The sequence below is a fragment of the Acartia tonsa genome, chromosome 7 (genome assembly GCF_053477335.1).
Source record: "Acartia tonsa isolate MP-2025a chromosome 7, ASM5347733v1, whole genome shotgun sequence".
Classification (NCBI taxonomy): Eukaryota; Metazoa; Arthropoda; class Copepoda; order Calanoida; family Acartiidae; genus Acartia; species Acartia tonsa.
The window spans coordinates 50,384,836-50,409,032 of record NC_137266.1 but is presented as its reverse complement, the minus strand read 5'-3'; the positions used below and the strand labels follow the sequence as shown (position 1 = coordinate 50,409,032).

General features: G+C 31.6%; 1 protein-coding gene across 7 annotated transcripts in view; it reads left to right on the top strand.

Moving 5' to 3' along the window:
* LOC145323938 (bestrophin-2-like) overlaps positions 1–23,896 on the top strand; it is a 34,308-nt gene extending 10,412 nt beyond the window's left edge. The window contains exons 8-24 of one of the 7 annotated variants that reach the window (XM_080166547.1): positions 374–422; positions 800–877; positions 1,546–1,637; positions 2,975–3,051; positions 5,105–5,184; positions 5,830–5,910; positions 6,512–6,625; positions 6,966–7,052; positions 7,803–7,882; positions 8,753–8,826; positions 9,383–9,467; positions 14,195–14,227; positions 17,541–17,637; positions 17,859–17,954; positions 20,497–20,551; positions 23,027–23,071; positions 23,646–23,896. In XM_080166547.1, the coding sequence (XP_080022673.1) occupies positions 374–422; positions 800–877; positions 1,546–1,637; positions 2,975–3,051; positions 5,105–5,184; positions 5,830–5,910; positions 6,512–6,625; positions 6,966–7,052; positions 7,803–7,882; positions 8,753–8,826; positions 9,383–9,467; positions 14,195–14,227; positions 17,541–17,637; positions 17,859–17,954; positions 20,497–20,551; positions 23,027–23,071; positions 23,646–23,701 (1,279 nt within the window). In that variant the 3' untranslated portion in view covers positions 23,702–23,896. Of the gene's footprint in view, positions 1–373; positions 423–799; positions 878–1,545; positions 1,638–2,974; positions 3,052–3,846; positions 3,927–3,983; positions 4,064–4,503; positions 4,584–5,104; positions 5,185–5,829; positions 5,911–6,511; positions 6,626–6,965; positions 7,053–7,802; positions 7,883–8,752; positions 8,827–9,382; positions 9,468–14,194; positions 14,228–17,540; positions 17,638–17,858; positions 17,955–20,496; positions 20,552–22,591; positions 22,704–23,026; positions 23,072–23,645 lie in introns of those variants that run through there. The other 6 variants (XM_080166546.1, XM_080166545.1, XM_080166544.1 and 3 more) reach the window with 6 other exon arrangements.
* Positions 23,897–24,197: the final 301 nt, after the last annotated feature.

The window sequence follows — 24,197 nt, the reverse complement described above, 5'->3', positions numbered from 1 at the left end:
TTCTATTTGGGCTCAAAGTCTGCTTAGAACAGAAAGGTAAAACATAAAACCTCAAAGGGAGAGGGGCCAATGGGCAGATTATTACACTAGTCCCCAAAAGGTTTTTAAACCAAAAAAGGAATTGGGAGGGGTTAATTTATATCTAAGGTCGATTTTTCTCCAAATGATGGTTTCTATTCCAAAAATAGTTATAAACCTACCCAGGGTACTTTAGTAAGATCATTTTGGCACAGACATCATGATACTTTATTATGAAGATATGATTTCCTGATAAAATTGAAGCAATTAATTCAGTTTAAATAGAAAATATTTATTTCTTGTTAAGACTTCAATTTAAAGGAATGACTATATTCTTACAATTATTATAATTTAGAAAAGAAAGACTTATTGCAAATGATTGGTTCACTCATGTCATGATAAAGGTAAGAACTCATTTTTGATTTTAAAAAAGATTTGTAAGATATTTTAATGGATAGTAAATTGTTATAAATAAATTAATTTTACTCAAATCGTAGTAAAACAAAAGTCATGATTATGGAAAGAAAACGAAATAGCAGATTTTCTCGTTTTTTCACACAAGCTTTTGATAGGTTATTTTAGGTTAGGTTATGGTAGGTAAATGTTAATCATCGTCCCACTGAGTTAGGATATTGGCCCCATAGGGTTAGAGCCCTCCGATGGGAATAGGATTAGGAGAAAAGCTACTGTGAAAATACGACGAAACCTGTTACTTCTTTCTATGAGCCAAAATCTTTTATGAACTAAATCAAAACTGTATTATATTTGTTTTTATTATTAGGAGATTGACACAATGGCAAACTTGAATGGTATGCTTATCTGCTATGCTTGGATTTCTATTCCTCTTGTCTACACACAGGTGCTATATTGAATTTTATGTTTACAAAGCTTTTCTACAAGTTTCAAGATGTTAAAGTAGCTTATAGTGTCTGATAAAAAAATGACGCCATACAATACAAATGACCAATGGTTGGCCAGTTTACATTGTAATTGACCAATGATAGAATGTATACTGGCCTTTTTTTGGTAAATTGTATTGTATGACGTTATTTTATATTAGACATTATAAGCTGACACCAAAATATGTTACATAAAGTGACATGGCATTTCAAAAAATATTTTTTTGTGTTTTCTGAATCTCTCTTGCTAGAAATATGTTAGCTTGATTAGATTATACCTTTTCTCTAACTTAATTTCAATTTGTGCACTCTAAAGTAGGTTGTGTTTTCTTAAGCTATATTGCTATAGTATGATAGCTTATCTAAGTGTGCCTAATAAAAATGACGTCATACAATAAAAATGACCAATGATGGGCCAGTATACATTGTAATTGATCAATGATAGGCCCATATACAATGTAATTGACCAATGATAGGCCAGTATACATTGTAATTTATCAATTGTAAAATGTTTATTAACCTATCATTGGTCATTGTATGACGTAATTTTTTTATAAGACACTAAAAGCTGCTTTATCTACATTTTAATTTTTCTCAGCTTGATATAAATCTGTGTTCTCTAATTTAGGTTGTAACCCTAGCAGTTTACTCCTATTTCATTGCTTGTATGTTTGGGCGACAATACCTGCTACCTACACAGTACAAGGCAGAAGGAAGCAGGTAGTAGTCAAAATTCCAATCCATTGAAAATCTGGTATTTTCACATTAGACTGTTTATTACACTAGTCCCCAAAGACTTAATGTTTTCTTATTTGTTTTAATAACAACCTTGGGGACTTTTATTGATTTTTGATTTGTTAGTTCATTTAGTTGAGTGACCAACAGTTTCAACTACTACATATCCCTTTAGATCCATGGGTATTATAATTTACAGGCTGAATATAGGATTAATTCAATTTATTTGTAATTATTGTATTGCTTTATTTATTACTAGCGGCTACGCCCCTAGAGGCCTCTAGGGGCACTTGAGGAGGAGAGAGTCGAATTTAATAACCCAATTTCTTATTTTAGATTTTAAAAGAAAAGTTAAAAAATAATTGGGGGTTGGGGAACTTTTTTTTTGCGGGGGGGGGGTTGACCCAACCCCCTCATTTTTAATTTCAGTTAAAAAAATAAAAAAAAAATAAAAATTTCGGAGGGGGAATTTTTCATTTTTTGGGGGGGTTGGGGGTGTCCCACCCCCCAAGAAAATAGTTATAAACCTTCCCGGGACCTATGAGAAGCTACCCTGTTAAGGAGAACCCGATCGGTTCAGCGGTTAGCGAGATCCTTTGGTACAGACACACAGATAGAGACACAGACAGACACACAGACAAACATCCTGTTACTTTAGTATAAGGATTAGTGGTTTCGCCCCTAGAGTCCTCTAGGGACACTTGGGTGGAGGGGATTCGACCCCTAAACTTTCAATTGTTTTAATTGGTCATTTATTTTAGTGGCCGTTTCTAGAAGGGTGGTGGTATCCTTACCAAAGATAGTTATAAACCTTTCAATGACACATGCGAAGCTACCCGATGAAAGAGAACCATATTGGTTCAGTGGTTAGCGAGATCCTTTAGTACAAACAGAAAAACAGACAGAGATCCTCTTACTTTTATATAAGGATGAGAAAAGTTTAAACTGATTTTTCCTGTAAGTGAGTTTCCAACAGTAGCAAACTAATACACAAACAGATAGACAGACAGACATCCTGTTACTTAATTATTTAGATATGTTCCTGTGAGTGAGTTTCCAACTGTAGCAAACTGACTACAAACAGACAGACATTCTTTTACTTTATTATTTAGATATGCACCTGACAGTGGCTTTCCAACTGTAGCAAACTGGACACAAACAGACAGACAGACATCATATCCTGTTACTTTATCATTAAGATATTGTTCCTGTCAGACATCCTGTTACTTTATTATTTAGATATGTGCCTGTTAGTGAGTTTCCAACTGGACACAAACTAGACGCAAACAAACAGACAGACATCCTGTTACTATATTATTTAGATATGTTCCTGTAAGTGAGTTCCCAACAGTAGCAAACTGGACACAAACTGTTTATGCCGGAGCTAACAATATTGTAGGTCAGTCATATGTTAGTTTTTGTTTTGAAAAATGTCAAAATATATTCTCTCTTGATGGTAATTTGGCAATTAAATAGATAGTTATTTATCACATTGAATTATAGACAGCTTTCCATGGATATTGAAATGAATAGTTATTAGATTAAAACTAGTTTTGTTAGCACAGAGGAGCTGAAAGACTGGGCTAACAAAACTGGTATTAATTTTTATGATTTTTATTTTCTTATTCATGGAAAATTGTCTGTAACATTACATTTTTGTATGGCTGAGAACCGGTTCTAATTTATCAGATATTTATCATTTATGCAGCCAAACTGGAAAACAAATTTTAAATATAAGCATATCTAAAGATGGGTAATAACCTAAACTTATATAAGGTCTAAGTAGTAGTTAATTTATTATGTGACTACTTGCAAATAGTTTTAAATACACTTGTTTATGTACCAATGTAATCTTCCTTTTTATTTGGACCTCTGAGCCCTTTTTTTAAAATGTCTAAATTTCACTATCAGAAAAAAAATATTAAATAGAATTTCAAATAAAAATCCTGTTTATTAGATGGATAAGATAATGCTTCAAAAATATTATATTAAAATAATTCCTGTTTAGCATACTGAGGAACAGGTAGAGGTTAAAATAATTAGCTTAATACTATTGATCCATGATATTCTAACATATTGCAAAGAACAAAATTTGGCATAAATATCAACTTTGTTAAATTGTGTGCATCCCAACTTGACAAGGAATTGAAATGTAATTAGCCTAGAGACAGAGAGAGTGTAACAAATTGTTAAGGTTATGACAATAGTTTACCAGATTTGATTGTTCCCTGTTTTTCAATTCTTGAATATTTCTTCTATATGGGCTGGCTCAAGGTAAACAAACAACTCTCCAACAAGCTTTCATATAACAAAGTTGTCATGGTGTTTTAGGCTATGACAATACTGTAGCGGATTTCTTTTTCCCCTGCTTTACAGTACTTGAATATTTCTTCTATATGGGCTGGTTAAAGGTAAAATAACTAACAACAAATACTTACCTACTAAATATTTATAGGTAGGTAGGTAATTGTACGCTTTAAATAAAATGCCTGCCCTGACTTTCAGGTTACAAAAACACAACTGCAGATTTCTTTGTCCCCTGCTTTACAATTCTTGAATATTTCTTCTATATGGGCTGGTTGAAGGTAAAATAACTAACAATGAATACTTACCTACTAAAAATTAGGTAGGTAGGTAATTGTACGCGCTTTAAATAAAATGCTTGCCCTGACTTTCAGGTTACGAAAACACAACTGCGGATTTCTTTGTCCCCTGTTTTACAATTCTTGAATATTTCTTCTATATGGGCTGGTTGAAGGTAAAATAACTAACAATGAATACTTACCTACTAAAAATTAGGTAGGTAGGTAATTGTACGCGCTTTAAATAAAATGCTTGCCCTGACTTTCAGGTTACGAAAACACAACTGCGGATTTCTTTGTCCCCTGCTTTACAATTCTTGAATATTTCTTCTACATGGGATGGTTAAAGGTAAAACAAACTAAACAGTAACTGTAATCATACCTCAGAAGAAGAAGGTTAGACTAACTAAAGTTAATCCAAATAATATACGAGTATAGTCCCTTTCATGGCATTGCCTCTGAAGGGACGTTTTGTCCTATTTTCACAGTAGCTGTTGATAGGTTATTTTAGGTTGGGAGATTGCCCGCAGGGTTAGGAAATTGGCCCAGCAAGGCCCAGCAGGGTTAGAGCCCCCCACAGGGGCTATAATTAGGAGAAAACCTACTGTGAAAATAAGAGGCGATGTCACAAATGGGACTTTACCCAAATATTATAATATATATGTTACCTACCCCTCATGACAGGATAATCAGGTAACTTTAGCAACTTATTTTAACAAGAGTGCAATAACATTCAGGCTATGACAATACAGTAGCTGATTTCATTGTGCCATGCATAACAATTCTTGAATATTTCTTCTACGGTTGCTGGCTGAAGGTAAATCTACTAAAATGTACTAACAAATCAGGCAGCAATGTTATTTTTTTCAGGTTATGACAATAAAATTCCTGATTTCTATGTTCCATGCTTTACCATGCTTGAGTATTTGTTCTATGGTGGCTGGCTGAAGGTAAATCTACTAAAATCTACTAACAAATCAGGCAGCAATGTTATTTTTTCAGGTTATGACAATAAAATTCCTGATTTCTATGTTCCATGTTTTACCATGCTTGAATATTTATTCTACTTGGGCTGGTTAAAGGTAAATGATACACATGCACATATAAACTTTATAATTTTATCTCTAACTATTAATTAATCAAATAATTAGAGTTTAAATTTAAAAAAAAACTAAATAATTTGTATTTGTAAATAATTGCATGCTTTGTTGCAAAAAGCTTTTCATTGTCTATTTTAATGTAACTAATCTTTTATTCTACATTTCTAATATATTTCATGATTTAATTGAAGCACCAAATAGTGCCTAATAAAAATGATGTCATAAAATACAAATAACCATTGACAGGCCATCATATATTTTACTATAGGTCAATATAAATATATACTGGTCATTTATATTGTATGACGTCATTTTTAATAATATTTGCTGCAATAATTTAACCAACTCATTTATCTTTAAATGTTAATTCTTTTAAAAGCCAATGATTAAATTCTTTAAGTTTACTAAAAAATGTAGATTTAATATCAAACTTACTAAAATAAATTTACTCTTTCTGATAGTGTTGCCTTCACTACTTAATTTTATACAATTAAGGTTGCTGAGACTCTTCTAAATCCATTTGGTGAAGATGATGATGACTTTGATACTTATTATCTCATTGACAGAAACATACAGGTATGAATAATTCTTAATAAAAAGGGAATACAATAAAGCTTGAAAAAAGAAATGATTTGGAAATGACTATGAATAGACAAACTTAACTGATTACAGAGCTTCATTTGAACATTTACAGTAGATTCTGCTGAATCTTTTGCACTTTGCTAAGGCAAATAAATCAGGATGTTTCAGCAATACTGAAAAATTATGACTAGCATCGTATTATATCCAGTTTTCCACGAATATAAAAATGTACAGGCATGGGCTAAAAAAATGGTTTTAATCTTATAAGTGTACATTTTATATCCATGAAAAGCTGTTTATAATATGATGCGAGAAATAACTATTATTCATACAACTCTTTCAATCCTATTGTTAAGATAATCAAATAGATATGCACATCCTTAAGATTTATGCATATTACATTTTCCCTAATAATTGTTAAAATATTAATAAATTGCATAGGTACATAACTAAACTATGTTTTAATTTAAAATAAGCATCTGAGTGAATAAGGATGTCTTTTACATTAAGGTGTCATTAGTAATGGCAGAAGAGGCAGGTAGACACTTTGACCTGGAGCCTGATCCACTGAATGGTGAATTATTTTTATATTTAGGTGTCATTAGTGATGGCAGAAGAGGCAGGAAGACACTTTGACCTGGAGCCTGATCCACTGAATGATGAATGTCCAGCTGAACTCAAGCATACAGTTATTTCCGCTCAGTATTTGGTATGTTCAAAGTGTACAAAGCCATAATTATGAATAATTATCAAGAAAACAAAATAATAAATTAGTATTTTATTTTCTTATGAATTTCTTTTTAAATTTTTTTAGGGGATGATATTTTGATTATTTTCTAATTTCTATCTAAACAAGTATTTATCTTTAGAAAATTGTTATGTTCTTCTCTTTTGTAGCGACTTGGCCATGTTTATATTCCCAACGCTATTGGTTGATTTTCAAAGACCCAATTGAAAGTCGGCACAGGGTCCTCGGGGTGGTGATATACAGTTATCTAACCCCTCCCCTCTATTGTTTTATTATGGATAGATCATGTGTTTTTGTTTAGGATGACTATAGTCCACATATGCCTACAGATGATATAGTTCTTGATAAGGAACAAGTTCAGATTTCTGACAGCACAAGTTATTCACAGGTAAAATATATAGTCATAGCTTTAGCATCAAATAGTTGAAAAGGAAGTAGGCTATGTTCCTAGAGGCCTCTACACTCGACAATCATCTTAGCTTTAGTCTCAAAAAGAAAAAAGAAAAAAATTGGGGGGGGAGGGTCTTTTTTTTCAGGGGAGATTTCTCCAAAAATGATGGAGGTACAATCTCGAAAAATAGCTATAAACCTTTTCTGGACCTACTTTAAGATGGGGTATTTTTTAAGAGGGGTGATTTCTCTTGGGGGGGGGGGGGGGGGGGTAGAGGTTCACTCCCACAAAATAGTTACAAACCTTTCTATGAGAAGATTCACTGTAAAGGAAAACTATGATGATCATGCGGTTACCGAGATCCTTCGATACATATACACAGAGACATCCTGTTGCTTTTGTACAAGGATAAACTGTTCTGAGCTGGATCTTTAAATGTGTAGCCGTTGCCGTAGCCGTAGCCGTAGTTGTGGCCGTAGTCGTGGCTGTAGTAGTGGCCGTAGTCGTAGCCGTAGCCGTCGCCAGTGCTGCCAATAAAACATGGATTTTAAAAGATTTTGATTTAGAATATTTTATTTTCTAATTATAATATCGTAATTATTAATTAAAATTATTTTTTGTTTAATTTTTAAATATTTAAAATTTAAAAATTTGATTTAAATATAGCTAATGGTTAGTGGCTGTACCTCTGGCTACGGCTACGGCAACGGCTACACATTTAAAGATCCAGCTCTGTTCTTTTCTTAGATGAACCTTAATCTGGAATCCAGATTAAACCTGGCAGGTTCCATCCTGTCCACACCTGTTACAATCCACAAATTAATAAGGTGAACTAGTAATCTTATTGCAATTTTTCTTTATGCTTTCATAGAAGCTTTTTGTAGTACCTATAAAAAATGACGTCATACTGGTCCACCATTTGTCAGTTAAAATGTATACTGGCCTGCAATTGGTAATTTAGTCTCTGTAAGGGCCTATTATTGGTCATTTGTATTGTATAACGTCATTTTTTATAGAGACTATAAACAGCATAGCTTTCATATTTTTACAAGTGTTTGAATAAAATACTTCAAGACATAACCAAAAATCCTGTTTATGGAGAAAAAAATTACTCATAAAATTTTATGATTATGTATAACTTAACAGAATATATTTTTCTCTCTTCCTTTCATTTTTAAAAATTGTTTTGATCTATTTAATAACTCTTTCTTAACTAATCATCAAACACATGACATTAATTATTAGAACCCTTAATTTGTGTTACTACAAAAGATCTAATTATATTAAAGGTCTAATGTTATTAAAGACCTAACCCTTCAAATAGCCTAAATTACAAAAGACCTAATGTTAGAAATAATGTAAATTAGACCCTATGTAATTAGATCTTTTGTAGCAATGCCCTTTAATTGACCTAACCAATCCTTTGTTTGTTGTTTGCAGTCAACCTGGAAGTTTCTTGTCTCAGAGTGTAATTATATAATAAAGAACAGTTTGACTTTATCAGCACATTTGACTGTTAGTTTGCAACCAACTTTGCGGAAAATGGGCAATAAAATTATCAAATACATGACATTTATTATTTAGATCTATTGGTGTATATACAGATAACTACTTGCCAAGGACCTAAAAGTTTGCAGACTTACTTTATTATTTAAAATATTGATTGAACTAACACATCCTTTGTTTGTTGGTTGCAGTCAACCCGGAAGTTTCTTGTCCCAGAGTGTTGGAGCCAACAGTAATATTGAAATCCTGGATTCTAAGACTACAGGTTTAATAATTTACTAACATTTAAGAAGTCTTTTCTAGTGCCTATAAAAACGATGTCATACAATGCAAATGACCAATGTTAGGCCAATACACAGACTAAGTTACCAACGGCAGGCTAGTATATATTTTAATTGGCCAATGGAAGGCCAGTATAACATCATTTTTTATAGGCACTATGAAAAGCTTCACAATTTAGTATTTTTAAAGATGAAGATATTCCCCTTTTTCATCAAGGTAAGAAAGATGTTCTTCATTCAAAAATTAAAACAAAGTAAAATCAATTTACTGAATGACAATGCATTTCCTACAAGTGTATGACCTCCCCTACCAACCTCTCACCAATTCAGAAAAGGAAACCATAAAATGATAACAATTTAAAAATATCAGAGGTTGGTGAAATTTTCACTTACCTACGTTTTACCCCTGCTTTTATTGTACATTTTAAAACTAACTTCATAAGGGGGAAAGGAAACCCCTAAAAGAGATAGATAAAAGGAGCATTTTTATGACGTCACACATACCACTTTACAGCGCTTCTGACTAACCTCTGCAACCAGGTGGTGTCCGGATACGACAAGACAGTTTAACTGGAACAGACAGTTTATATGGCACTAACTGGTATATTAACATGGCTTATGATAGGTATTATTTCCATTTTTACATCAGAAATAAATAAATAACTGATTTATTTAGAACAGCAGAAAGTGTCAAGTGTCACGTCATAAAATTGATAAAAACACGTATAAAAAGGAAGGATTAAAGGATAAGTAGGAAAGAAAACCCCTAAAAAAAAAGATGGATAATATTAGACTATTTTATGACGTCACACATGACACTTTCCGCTGTCCAAATTTATTTTACCAATCTTATAAATACATATCATTAAAAACAATTAAAATCAATTTTTACTTGTTGTAAAACAATGAGTAGAAATATGCAAAAATAAAATTCTTAGCATTAAATGTAAAATTCAATATCGATGATCTAGCTATTTTAAAATATTTATTTTTGTTTTATCAATTTTATAACATTTATAAATATATGTTCTTGATCTTAAAACAGAAAAAAAAACAATATAGTTATTAGTTATCTTAATTATTATTCATTGATCCAAAGTCATATAAAATGTTGTATTGCCTTATTTTTTTTATAAACACAAAAGATAGTTTCAAATATCTAGTATTCAAATATAATGAGCAGTGGCGTGCGAAGCACTTTGTCTAGGGGTGGCATTTTGAAGATTTTGTAAAATTTTGCCCCCCCCCTAAATCAAAGTGCCCCGGGGGGGCACTTTGCTTTAGGGGGGGGCATTTTGATTATATATACTAATTTTAAATAAGGGCGTTTTAAGGGGTGGGATTATTTGATTATGGGCCTCCTAGTCCTTATCCCTTCTTCCCCATCCCTTCCCCCATCCCTATTTCCCATTTATATCCCCTACCTCTTCCCCCCCCCCCATCTCTTCCCCCCCATTTCTTCTCCCCCATCCCTTCTCCCCACCCTGTAATGATCGAAGGGAAGGGAGCAAGAAAGCATCTTCGAAAAAATAGTACAGAAGATAAATTAACCTTCCCCCCCCCTCCACCACAAAACATTTTTAATGGGTGGAAGGGGATGTTATAAAATCTCAGCAGGAAGGATGAATAACCCCATTAAAAAAAATTGGGGGGGGGGGGGTGAGATAAAAACACTCATTTTGGAAAAAATTTACCAAAAATTACCCTAATATGAAAAAATGATATTAAATATTTCTTTATTGTTTGACAACAAGGATGACAACATCTTTAAGTAGCAAAAGCACAAAAAATCATTAATAAGAATACAGACAAGTAGATTTAAAGAGCATCTGTTGAAATAAATATATATTTTAGGTAGAAAAAGTCACAAATCCTTTTTCCTGTATGTTGTGTGATGAAAGTCAAAGTAAATTACATACTGTATGCTCGAAACAGCGGGAAATTTTTTTTTTTAATATTATAATCCACAAAAAAAATTATTGTACCATAAAAACCAAAGATATAATGAACTGTGTAAAAAATAAAAAAAATTACACAAAAAAAATTATTGTACCATAAAAACCAAAGATATAATGAACTGTGTAAAAAATAAAAAAAAATTACTTGTCCTTTCATTGTGATAAAAAGCAGAATCATTTGGAAGGGCGCGAAGCGCAAATTTTTTTCTTCAAATATGCAGGGAGGGAGGGTTTTTTGGGCTATTTATTACACTAGTCCCCAATATTTCATAGCAGAAACCATTTGAAGGGCGCGCGGCGCAAATTTTTTTCTTCAAATATGCAGGGAGGGAGGGGTTTTTGGGCTATTTATTACACTAGTCCCCAATATTTCATAGCAGAAACCATTTGGAAGGGCGCGAAGCGCAAATTTTTTTCTTCAAATATGCAGGGAGGGAGGGGTTTTTGGACTATTTATTACACTATTCCCCAATATTTCATAGCAGAAACCATTTGGAAGGGCGCGAAGCGCAAATTTTTTTCTTCAAATATACAGGGAGGGAGGGGTTTTTGGGCTATTTATTACACTAGTCCCCAATATTTCATAGCAGAAACCATTTGGAAGGGCGCGAAGCACAAATTTTTTTCTTCAAATATGCAGGGAGGGAGGGGTTTTTGGGCTATTTATTACACTAGTCCCCAATATTTCATATAAATTTTTCTTATTCGTTGGCTCAACAACTTTGGGGACTTCAATTGAATCATTATCTGCGGATATTAAAATTGATTTTGATTGGTTGGTTAGTTAAGTCGAGTTTCCATACATTTCATCCACTAATTGTAATCTATATAAGGGGTAATTTTGTGTATCATCATTGGGGATGTACAAAATTTCTTTGGTAAAAAGTTTATATTATACAAAATAAAATACTTCCTTTAACCTGGTTTGTTATGTTCAGTGAAGAAAGATTATAACCTAATTTCTACACTAATTAAAAAATTTGGTAAGGTTAAATGAATAGTAACTGTCTGGTTGGCGCAAAGCGCCAAAATTTTTTTTGTGGAGTATTTCTTGATCTTTTTTTTGGAAACTGGGATAGTTTTGCTTTTTGTAGAGTAGGGGGCAAAAAGGGGCATTTTAGTTGACCAGGGGGGGGCAAAATGGGGCATTTTTTAACATTTAGGGGGGGGCAGGGGGGGCGGTTGCTAGGGGGGGGCAGGGGGGGGGGCGTTTTGGTCGCTAGGGGGGGGTGTTTTGGTCGCTAGGGGGGGGCGATTGCCCCAAATGCCCCCTTCGGTTCGCACGCCACTGATAATGAGTTGTTTCAAATAGAACCGGTTGTTGTTTCAACTGTGCTTTCCCTCAAATACTCTAGTCAAGCACGGAAACCCCTCCCTTCCTTGTTTAGAAATAACATCACAGTTTTATGCCATGCAGGGTCAGGGCTCCCTTTAAGGGCTATGCATAGAAGAAATAAAAACTTGATTTATTTTGAAATTAGGTTAGTATTCTGTCCTCACTATGCACTTTGGGGAAAAGCACCTAAAAGGACTTTCTTTTTAGAAATATTCTAACAGATAAACATATATTAATTTAAAATGGTTTCTTAAATACTATCTTGTTTAAATTTTTATTATAGAAAATAAAGTTTAAATTACTCAAAAAACAAATGTGGAAAAAATGTCAAAAATACGATAACACATTTTAATACACATATCATTCTCGAAAAGTATATACTTTCCGGAAGCCAATCTTTATGAGGAAGGTATTTTTAGAAAGGAGAAAATGTGTAGAAAACACCCATGTAAATTAGAAAATCCGCAGAAATCATTTTTAAAAGTTATTGGCAAACATTTGCAATGTTAATTTGCAAAATTGATTTTATGCCCTAAATGACATATTCTGAAATAAATCTTTTATGAAAGTTTATTATCTTTGAGTTTAGGACATGCTTAAGACGTAAAAAATATTTTCAGTGTTACTTTTTTCGCCCTACATGTGAAAAAAGGCATTTCTCACATTTTATTATAGAAAATTGCATATAAACAAAATAATTATTTTTTTCTACAGTCAACACAAAAATTGGCATAAAATCTTTCATTTTAAATGTAAAAGTCAGATAAAGAATCCTTTTTAGAGCAAATATAGTGCAAAAAGTAACCAAGACGTTTTAGCAAAGTATGAATATCTAATGAAATAGATACTTTTAAATTTTGATATACATATCAGATAAAAATATATAAAAAAAAATCAAAAACTATAAAACAAGGTATATATTTTTTTCACTCTGTCACTGAATAAAGAGCACTTTTAGGTTTGATTTTAACCAATGCAGCACTTAAACACTCATTTTTCAAGGTAAATAAACAAAATAAATGCAATTATACAATTAAGTCAGTTTAATAATACAGTAAGCCTTTTTGTAGCAATTTTTTTTTGTTGAAATAATTCTTTATTTCTATAATAAATAGTATTAAAATCTAATGATTTGAAAATTCGTAATTAAGAACTTCATTTTTACACTGTTTTGACATATAAATTACAAAGAAAAAGATTAAATCCTTTAAGTTTGAATAATACTTTATATATTTACATAATAAAAACATTAAAATTGTTAAAGATTAAAAAAAAAGACAAAAATAAGTAATTTTTAAAATCATTTTGTGTCGTCTTCATAAACTATTTCCCCTTTTATATTTTAGTCTGGTAGAATTCATAATTATAAATAACCTTTCTTGAGCATATATATGTTTTATTGAAATTAATTATAAGAATGTAAAACATTTTTTGATTGATTTAATATTAACAATTCACCTAACATTTTGTTATTTTACTTTTTTTTTAAACTCTTTTATTCTTATTAATAATTCTATTTAACACAAAAAGCTCATAGGGAGTTGATAACCTTTATTTCTTGCTTTGTATTCTAATCAGGTATTTATTTGACTAAATATTTTAAAACTATACAGCATGCATGTTTGTATCAATAATGAAGACATTACGGGTTTTTATGTACAAAAAGTTGTTTTAAAGCAAGAAAAAAATATAATCTTTCTAGTAACTAATATACAATTTCGTAGTTTTATATATGTCTGTATTTTGGTTTCTAAAAAAAGTACTATACCAACAAACATGCATGCCTGAAAATTAGTTTCAATATTCGTATTAAACAGGAAAAAGAAACTAAGTCGTCGTTATAATTACTGTTTGTTATTTTTGGTGTAAGGTTTTTTTTAATGAAACTTTTTTGGATCTTGTGAATTCGATTTCTGCGGATTTTCTGGTTGCTCGAAATGAAATCTACGCATCTTTTTTAGCTAGATGGCATTTGTCTGGTTAAGATTGGATAAAAAATTGTTTGGTTGGTTAAATTTAATAAGTGTGAATATAGGAATTAATATTTTGTATTTTCAGTGGTCCAAATACAGAGAAGAGAGAAGAAGGAAGGTTAGAACAGTTTTTATCAGCAATTCTGCTCTATAATATTATATTCTTTTGCCCATATTTCTTAGGGAATGGTTATTTATTGCATCGTATCATAGGTAAACATTAAACAGCTTTCCGCGGATATAAAAATGTACAATCATAAGATTAAAACCAGTGTTTTTATATCGATTGAAAACTGGATAAAATGCTGTACATAATCTTTCAGTATGGCTTAGAACCGGTTCTAATCCACTGGAAATTAATCGGTTTCAAATCGATACTGGAAATTGTTTTAGAACAAGTGTTGCTATACTATTACAAATTTAATAGAAAGAAGTAAAAAGTAGAAAAATATAATTTCGTATTTCCTATTGAATAAAGTAATAAAGGGTAATTTTGTCTGTAACTTAAGCTTTTGGTAACAACTCAACCGAATAAGTTTTTCATTTTAAGCTTTACAGAGGTCCCGTAATGGTTCTATGCTAATCTATTTTTATATTTAAGTCTTAAAGGAATATTGAGGTTATTTTCTGTCCTTACCTATTGGATTACATACGAACACAGTAATAGTGTCTGAATGATTATGACGTAACAAAAAAAATTAGCCAATGAGAGGCCACTATAAATTTTACCATTGGTCAATAACGGCCTCTCATTGGCTAATTTTTTTTGTTACGTCATAATCAGTCAGACACTATTACTGTGTTCATTACATACCCCAAGATACAAGACCGCTAGTTTATTCATATTTTCTTGCTTTACACCTACTGACTTATGATTTATATAAGGGTTATATTCTGAGACCTATTGTGGTAGCGGCCGCAGTTTGTCAGCCGCTTCCCAAGTTCGGGTATTACGGCAGTGTGAACAGACGTGGACAAGTATAATTATAGAGAAGCTGGCCTTCTCTACGTATCACCAAATAACAAACAGAATTTAATTGGGTGTTACTTTATTCAGAGCTTACAAGATACTGATTTATAATACATCAAAATAGTCAATGCACAGATTGGAATAATTAATACTAAAATCAGAGGTTAAAGATATATACATACAATAAACACAATAGGCAACATTTATCCCCCATCCCTGGAAAGGGGTGGGTGAAACAAGCAAATCAGATTAAACATAATAGGATTGTCAAACTTTAAATACTTTTAATACATGGGGGGGGGGTCAAGTGTACCTACCCCCTTACTCAGGGGAGGTCCCTCGGACCTCCCACAAGTTGGGAGCAGGGTTGCCATAAAACCATGGCCTAGGGGTGCCGAATACCACACTATCCTTACTTTTAATATTTGTCTATCTATCACAAAAATGAATATATACGTGGATTTTATGACAGAAGGACAAATTATAGTCAATTTAATTTGCTAACATGGACATTATTTATTGGTCAATAACAGGAAGGGGATAGGGTAAAAAGGTTGAATTGGACGGATTGTTATTTTAGGCAGCTACAAGTTTTACTTCATTAGAGTAAATGATAATCTGGTGTAAGATTCAAGTAATGATAAATCTATTATCACAAACAAATAAAACCCCTTCCGTGCTTCTATAAAGTCATCCTTGTTCTTAATTAAATAATCATTCTCTGTTTCCTGCCAATTTTGTGTCAAACAAAAAGAAAAAGTAAAATATAGAAATCAAAAGAATTTTATTTTTTTTGTTTATCAGGACAGTTCATATTACATTTCGGGTACTCGGAGGGTACAGTACAGACCTTGTGTTTTATGCTAGCCCCCAAAGTTTTATTATAAGTTTTTCTTTTTTGTTGACTAAACAAATTTAGGGACTTTAGTTTAATTTTGAATGGTTGGCTCATTAAATTGAGTGTCCAAACGTTTCAACCACTTATTGTGATCTACAGAAGTAGTTATTTTGTGTATCATCATATACATCAATTTATCGGCCATTGTGTTATCTCTTTAGATCCCTGATAAATTAACATTTTTGATTCTAAACAAAATTACCCCTGCTGAAGATGAAAATTATTGCTTAAGATTTGGAAACTGCTAGTTAAAACCTACCAATCAAGGTCTAGTAATAGTTTTAAGTAAACTAATTAGAAAACATTTAATTTAACTTTGAGTAATATTTCAATTTACAGTCCAATGTTCCCTACCTTCATGAATTTTGCTTCCTAATGGGTTGTCTAAATATTAAAGTAAAACACTAGAGGGAGAAAGGGTTAATAGTTATTTCTCGCATCGTATTATAAACAGCTTTCGGCACCTTGGGGCTAAAAAACTGGTTTTAATCCTATGATTTTAAATTTTATATATTCGTAGAAAGCTGGATATAATACGATGCTAGACATAGTTTTTTCGTATGGATAAGAACCGGTTCCTATCCACCGGATTCGAATGAATGCGAGAAATAACTGTATCTCCCCATCGCAACCACCTTGTGCAACATTTCTATTGGGTCATTGAAAATCAACCAATGATGTCGCTTATATTAACACAGCCAAGTAGCAGAAAATAATTTATAAGCAGATGAAAGAGGTCTTTGAAAAAGGAAGGGAGATAGTTGTCTGTATATACATCTATACTATAGATCTGTTGTCTAACTTATGGCTGGTTTTTCTTCAAAAATTAAAAAAATTGAATATTATGATTTTGCTAATACAAAACACAGAAATACTCTTTTTTCTATATAAAGAAACCATATATTTATTTCCTTTTTATCATAAAAAGTATGAATTTGATACTGTATGTTACATAGATATGATTAAAACAGTTTTTATTTTTTATTGCATCCTATAAAGAAAAGCATAAACTTTTCTATAATTAAAATCAGTAGGTATTGAACGTGAATTTTATTTTGTTTCTAAATTTTTAAAAACTTAAAAGATGAAGCCTTCCTAAGATATTAATGTTCACCATGATTATTAATTATGTTAAACAAAATTACCTTTTCAGTAGAAAAAGATAAATGGTCAAAGAGTCTGGGCACAAATAGTTTGTACACCTCAAACTAAATTTTTTAACGCTCTCCAAGTTTTAAGCAAAATTACCACTGGCGTTTTTTTTAAAGAACGGTTTTTTTTAGAAGCAGTTTAATTTACAATTCCCTACCAGGTAATAATATACGACCATACACAGGTATATAACGGAATAAGACAATGACCGATAAATTAATGTCCATCCCTAATGATGATACACATAATTATCCCTTATGTAGATTAAAATTAGTGGTTGAAACATATAAACACTTAACCTGATGATGAGCCAACCAATCCTATTCCACAAAGTCATAAAACTTTGGAGAATATAGTGTAATAAACAGCCCATTGTCCCATCTCTCTCTGATATATATATTTATTATAAAGGTATGGAAATCGAATGACTAACGGGCGAATTCAAAATGGTGTTACCAGGAAAAGTATTTCCGAAACAATCCCAGAAACTATTCCAGAACATTCACAGGTTAATATTTTATTAAATAAACTAGCAATTATGCCCTTAGAGGAGGGAGTTAAATCCCAAAACCCATTTTTATTTTAAACTTTTTTTTTAAATAAAAGAAAATATTTTTGTTTTTAAGAAAAATAAATTTTCTAAATATGATTTTTTTACTGATTCAAAAAAGTCAAACTTTTGTAAAGTATCTTTGCTTTTAAAGTAGAATATTAATTTCAATTCCACAGGAGAGTTGTTTGATCAATATGGAGAGTCCTGTAAAGGATGAATCTGAAAATAGACCACGGAGAATGAGAATAAGACCAATGTCTCAAGAATTACAGGTATGGAATAAATGCATATCTCCATTACCTATTTAAACATATCTAAGTTTATTATTAAGGGGTGTCACTTATTTTGATGACTTACTATAGAACACCTGCCATACTCGGCGAGGGTGAGGTAATAAAGATTACCTCTAATGAGACAGCGTGTCAAGTCATAATGTTCTTGAACGTGGAACTTGAAATGGCCCTAGTGGCTATACAAAAGTGTCACGTCCTATGACTACCTAGGTCCACACACTAAGGAAACTTTGCTAATAAACCCAGAACCACTTCATTATGCAATCTACATTTTCCTGGATATTTTGTCTACGGTAGACCATAAGTGTACAGCTTTACAGTACATTGTTTCTATTTGTTAAAGCAACACGTATGATAAAAGAAAAAGATTCTGTTTAAAGTAAAATGCTCATATTTCAATCAAAATCTATATTTTTGCATTTTTTACCGATCCACTTCATTATGCAAATCAAAAGAAAATCAATAAGAAAACGTTTGTTTTGCCCTTTTCTCCACTTTTAAAAAATAATTCTGATGAAATAACAATTTTTTAAGGGATTTATGCATTAATTATAATGAAAAACAGTTTAAGGTAGATTTTATTGATTTTTCTAAATAAGAAATAATTGAAAAAAAGAAATTCTATCCCTATCACTTTAGAGGACAGCTGCCGACCCCCAGTCTTAAGGATGAAGCTAAATACATGTTAAAAATAAAAATTAGCCTGAAAAGTATACAAAAATGTTTTTTGATGTGTTAAAAAAATCCATTTTAAAATCTTGATTTTTAGGATGATGGCCTTTAAGATGCTCTTACTGGTGGTGATGGTGAGCTAAATGTTACCAAAGTGCATGCCCATGAAGAAAACTTATATATTGAACTATGGTCCAATCTTTGTAGTCATAGCAGCCTCCAGCCAAGCAATGTTAAAAAAGAAAAAAATTACAATTTTAATTACTAAAATTCATTAAAGTAAATAATGTAGTTTTTAGATAATGGTTATATTTCATGTCGAGAGGCTCCACTGGAGGCTGCTATGACTACAAAAAATGGTACATAGGTTAATAGACAAGTTGTTGTAATGGTCATGTACTTAGATAACATTTAGCTCACCTTCACCACCAGTAAGAGCATCTTAAAGGCCATCATCCTCAAAATCAAGATTTTAAAATGGATTTTTTTAACACATCAAAAAACATTTTTTGTATACTTTTCATGGTAATTTTTATCTTTAACATGTATTTAGCTTCATCCATAAGACTGGGGGTCAGCAGCTGTCCTCTAAAGTGATAGGGATAGAATTTCTTTTTTTCAATTATTTCTTATTTAGAAAAATCAATAAAATCTACCTTAAACTGTTTTTCATTATAATTAATGCATAAATCCCTTAAAAAATTGTTATTTTATCAGAATCATTTTTTAAAAGTGGAGAAAAGTGCAAAACAAACGTTTTCCCATTGATTTTCTTTTGATTTGCATAATGAAGTGGATCGGTAAAAAATAAAAAATATAGATTTTGATTGAAATCTAAGCATTTTACTTTAAAAAGAATCTTTTTCTTTTATCATACGTGTTGCTTTAACAAATAGAAACAATGTACTGTAAAGCTGTACACTTATGGACTACTGTAGACAAAATATCCAGGAAAATGTAGATTGCATAATGAAGTGGTTCTGGGTTTAGTTGAAATCAAATTGTAGCGTAGCTGTGCTTTTAATTCTAAAATCATAATCAGAAAACTTTGAGTTTGACAGACAGTCAAAAATACCAAAATGTTCATTTGTTAAATAGCTTTTTTCTATTAATCTAGTTTCAAGCTTTATTAGGGACTCTAATTCATTATCAATCAAAAGCCTTAATATGTGTTTTATATAAATCATTGAAAATTTTATTAATTTTTATGTTCTTTTTGGCATTGAAAAGATTTTAAAATCCTTTTAATTTACATAACTTAAGAAATAAATATAAATATTTGAAACTAAATCAGGATAAAAAAAACAAGGATTACAACATCCAATTGTGCATAAAAGTTGTATCGTACTAAGAATCGCCATTCAAAGAATTATTTGTCAGAATCAATATAGACACGATGACTGTCTTGCTAAACTTATTTTAAATTTATATTTGAGATATTACATCCTCATACTACGGTCAGAATTATCCGTTACGGACAAACGGACGTGCCCACCCTAAATTTATAAATTGTCTGATTTTAAATTTATATTAAATCAAAGATCTACCTATAAAAGATTATCTGAGAATTTAATTAAAATATAAATGATTTTTTTCAGTACAGCTTCGAAACCGATTGATATCCGCTGGATTAGAACCGGTTCTCAGATATACTAAAACCTCATGTATAGCATCGTATTACAGATAATTTTCCACGAATATCAAAATAAAAATCATAAAAAGATTTGTTAGTAAGAACCTTTGATTCCTTAGGCCTAGCAAAACTGGTTTTAATGTTACATTTTTTTATTTTTTTATCCGCGGAAAGCTGTCTATAATACGATACGATGAATAACTATTCTATTTTAAGGAGGATGAGAAAAAAACTGAAACTAAAGATCAAACTCGACCTATGATTATACCAAGTAAGATTTTATATAAGTAACATTTATACCAAAGAGAGCTGGGACATTGGACTGTTTATTATACTAGTCCCCAAAGTTTTATTATAACGTTTTCTTATTCGTTGGCTTATCAACTTTGGGAGTCCAAGCGTTTCAACCTCTAATTGTAATGCACAGAAGAAGTAATTTTGTGTATCATCATTGGGAATGTACATCAAATAATCGGCCCTTGTCGTATCCCTTTAGATCCCTTCATTGATACCCTATAATTAACTAGCGGCTACGCCCCTAGTATATAGGGCTCTGTATTCAAATGGTGAGGTAGGGGGCAAAATAGAATAGAACATAACAAAATAAAGATTAATTTATCTAAAACCCAACCCACCAGTTAATTTTTTACATAAAAAATGTGTTATTAAAAAGTTAAAAGCAACATGTTTAAAATAGACGTACGGAATTTCTGGTAACGATTATAGAGTTGCTTCTCTTTTTAACTAACTCCAATAGGAATCATCATGCAAAGTTTGAAATCGATAGGCCGACTCTAATTTTTAATTTTAGAAAAGCTTCGTTTTTAAAAACATTTATTTTCACATCCCACTTTTTATTAAATAAATCTACATCCTTGTTTTGATTAGAATTGACGTAAAAAGGCTGATTTCAAAATAAAAAATAATTAAGGATTTGTGGGAAAAATATAAAAGGGCTGTTCAGCGATCATACCATATATTCTGAAATAGCTTTCCTCGGATATTAAGATAAAAAATTATAAGATTATAACAAGTTTAGCTTCGATAGGTCGAAGGTCCAGGGTAACAAAACTGGTGTTAATTTTAAAGATTTTTATTTGAATATTCGTGGAAAATTGTATGCAATACAATGCTATACATGCCTCAGTATGGCTGAGAACCGGTTCTAATCCAGCGTATATTAATACATTACATTATATGAATAAAATCAAACAAGAATTGAAATACAAAAAAAAATTCAAAAAGTCATACAGTTAGACCTTTAATAATTTGATATAACAAGGAATAAATATTGCAAGTGGCGCGCGCGGCAATTGAAAATGCACGTAAAATAGTCCTGTAGATTGAAACGGCAATGGCACTTTTACCGTGGGTTCTTTACAGAGAGAGAGAGGGAACAATGGGCTGTTTATTACACTAGTTCCCAAAGTTATGTGATACCGTTTTCTTATTCGTTGGCTTGGGGACTTTAGTAAATTTTTATGGATTGGTTAATTAAGTTAAATGTTTAAATGTTTCTACCACTAATTTTAATCTCAAAAGTAGCAATTTTGTGTATCATCATTTGGAATGTACATCAATTAATCGGCCATTATCTTATCCCTTAAGATCCCTGGGTTCATTAATATGGGTCCCTATCGCTGTATTTTGACTTATTAGAAACCGGATATATAAAGTACCCTCAAGCTTAATTGGAATTGCTGCCGTTTTTCTTAGAAATGATTACCATGAATTAATGATCTTAGGAATATGTAAATCCTATTCCTTTTAAAAAAGAAATTCATAATTTATAAAACAAAATTATAGTATAGAGTAAGTCATTAAGTAAAAATTATTATCAATAGTTGCATTAATGTTTGTTTGACTTTCGAAAAGCATTTAACGTATATTAAGTTTGGGATCTACTGCATTTCATAGTAAAATAAACCTTGCAACGATTATCTTCAAAAATCTATGAAGTTTAAAGGCTACTACCTGCCAACCTAGGTACCTAAAACACATATTTTTAAAATACCCTTATTAACTCGCTAACCGCTGAACCGTTATGGTTTTCCTTTACAGGGTAACTTCTCATAGGTCCTGGAAAGGTTTATAACTATGTTTGGGGAGGGTAACACCATCCTCCCAAAATTAATCTCCCCTTAAAATAAGATCTGATCCCCCCCCCCTTTTTTCTTTTTAAATCTAAAATTAAAAATGGGTTATCTTATTCAACCCCCCCCCCCCTCTCGTGCCCCTAGATGCTTTTTTTTGGGGGGAGGGGGTAGGGCTTGTACCCGCTAGTTATCTAATAAAGAATTATTTTATTAAGCTATAAATATCACAGAACAAATTGACTCCATAATATCTGAAGACAATGAAAATAATTTGTTGATTGCAGGAAATTGTTCATAAACAATTGATAATTTAAAAATAAATCTTCGAAAATAATTTTGCTTAAATCTATCAAATTCAATGTTATGCCTTTTTTTATCAATCATTATAATATAGAGTACTTTTCTTAAAAATGCCTAGCAAGCAATAAACCCTTCTCTCATTTAAAAAAAAATGAAAATAAGAGAGTGAAGGTTTTGTTCTTTTTGTATAATATAAGGGGGGTGGGGTTGGCTACCCCTTTTGGGTTTGCATTAAACCCAATATAACCTAACTTATAGCATAAACTGAAATAAAACACACAAAAATGCCTCGATATTTCGATAAAAAGCTAGGCTTTAAAAAATTATTTTTTTTATGAACTAAATTTTAGAATCTGGAATTCTAGACGATAAACACGGCGCTCTCCATGAACAAGGTAAAAGTTTTTGATTTAAAAAAAAAAATTATTAATTTTATAAAAATCATAAAATTATGCAATTTTAGCCATTAGAATCATAGGTACAATTTGAATTGTTGCTAAAATGAACATTATTTATAGGTCAGGTCGTTCAACCAGTAAGAGGTAAAGGGATGGGGTAAGGGGTGTTGATTGTGGGGGGGGGGGGTCGTTATTTTAGGCAGCTTTATTTTAACATGTTAATCAGAAGTAAGATACAAGTAATAATAAAACCATTGTCATAAATTATTTTTAGAGACGAAAAAAATAAAATCAGAGCTGTCTTTTGGACGGATGCCCACTAAATGTAGAATTGCTTCGCTATGACAACGTTAAAGCTTTTGGGAAGTTCGTTGTTTTATTGACAAATAAATAATATGACAATGGAAAGAAAACGAAGTAACGGGTTTCATCGTTTATTTTTACAGTAACGCTTTTTTCGTATATCTGGCCCTTGCAGATGGCTCTAACCCTGCGGGGGAAATCATTAACTTTTACCTAACCCAAAATAACCTACTTCCTTTTTTTTCATGATCCCATTATTTTGTTGAAGGTGAACATGAAGGTGGTGGCGAGGAAATGGCAGATATTATTGATGGGGACTGGTAGAGTGCAGGGATTGGTTGAAACCTTTGGACACTCAATTTAATGAATCAACCACTCCAAACTCATATTATAGATGGTGACTGGTAGAGTCATAAAAACAGCCTGCAGTCGCCAGTAAACTGCTGTTTTGCGGCTTTCAGCAGTTTGAAACTGCTGAACCTTGGAATAAAGACAGTTATCGTTTAAACCGAAATATTTTTTTGTACATGTATCTGTATTAATCAGGGTTGGGCAGCCGCGACTAGGCCTCAAATTAAAATCCATTTCGCTGCTTAAAAAAAACATTTTGAAAAGAGAAATTGCCATATTAGTTTCAGGTTTAGATTTCAAGCTGATTTTAAAAGTTGATTTAAAGGCTTACAGGTGGCTGAAGCGCGGCTGCTGAGTCCAGTTATTTAAGTGTTTCTAAGATCAAGGAGGGTTACAGTAATGTAAAGGAATGGGTAAATTAAAATAAATTGAAATCTAAATGTTATTTTTTTTACATTGAAATGTTTTA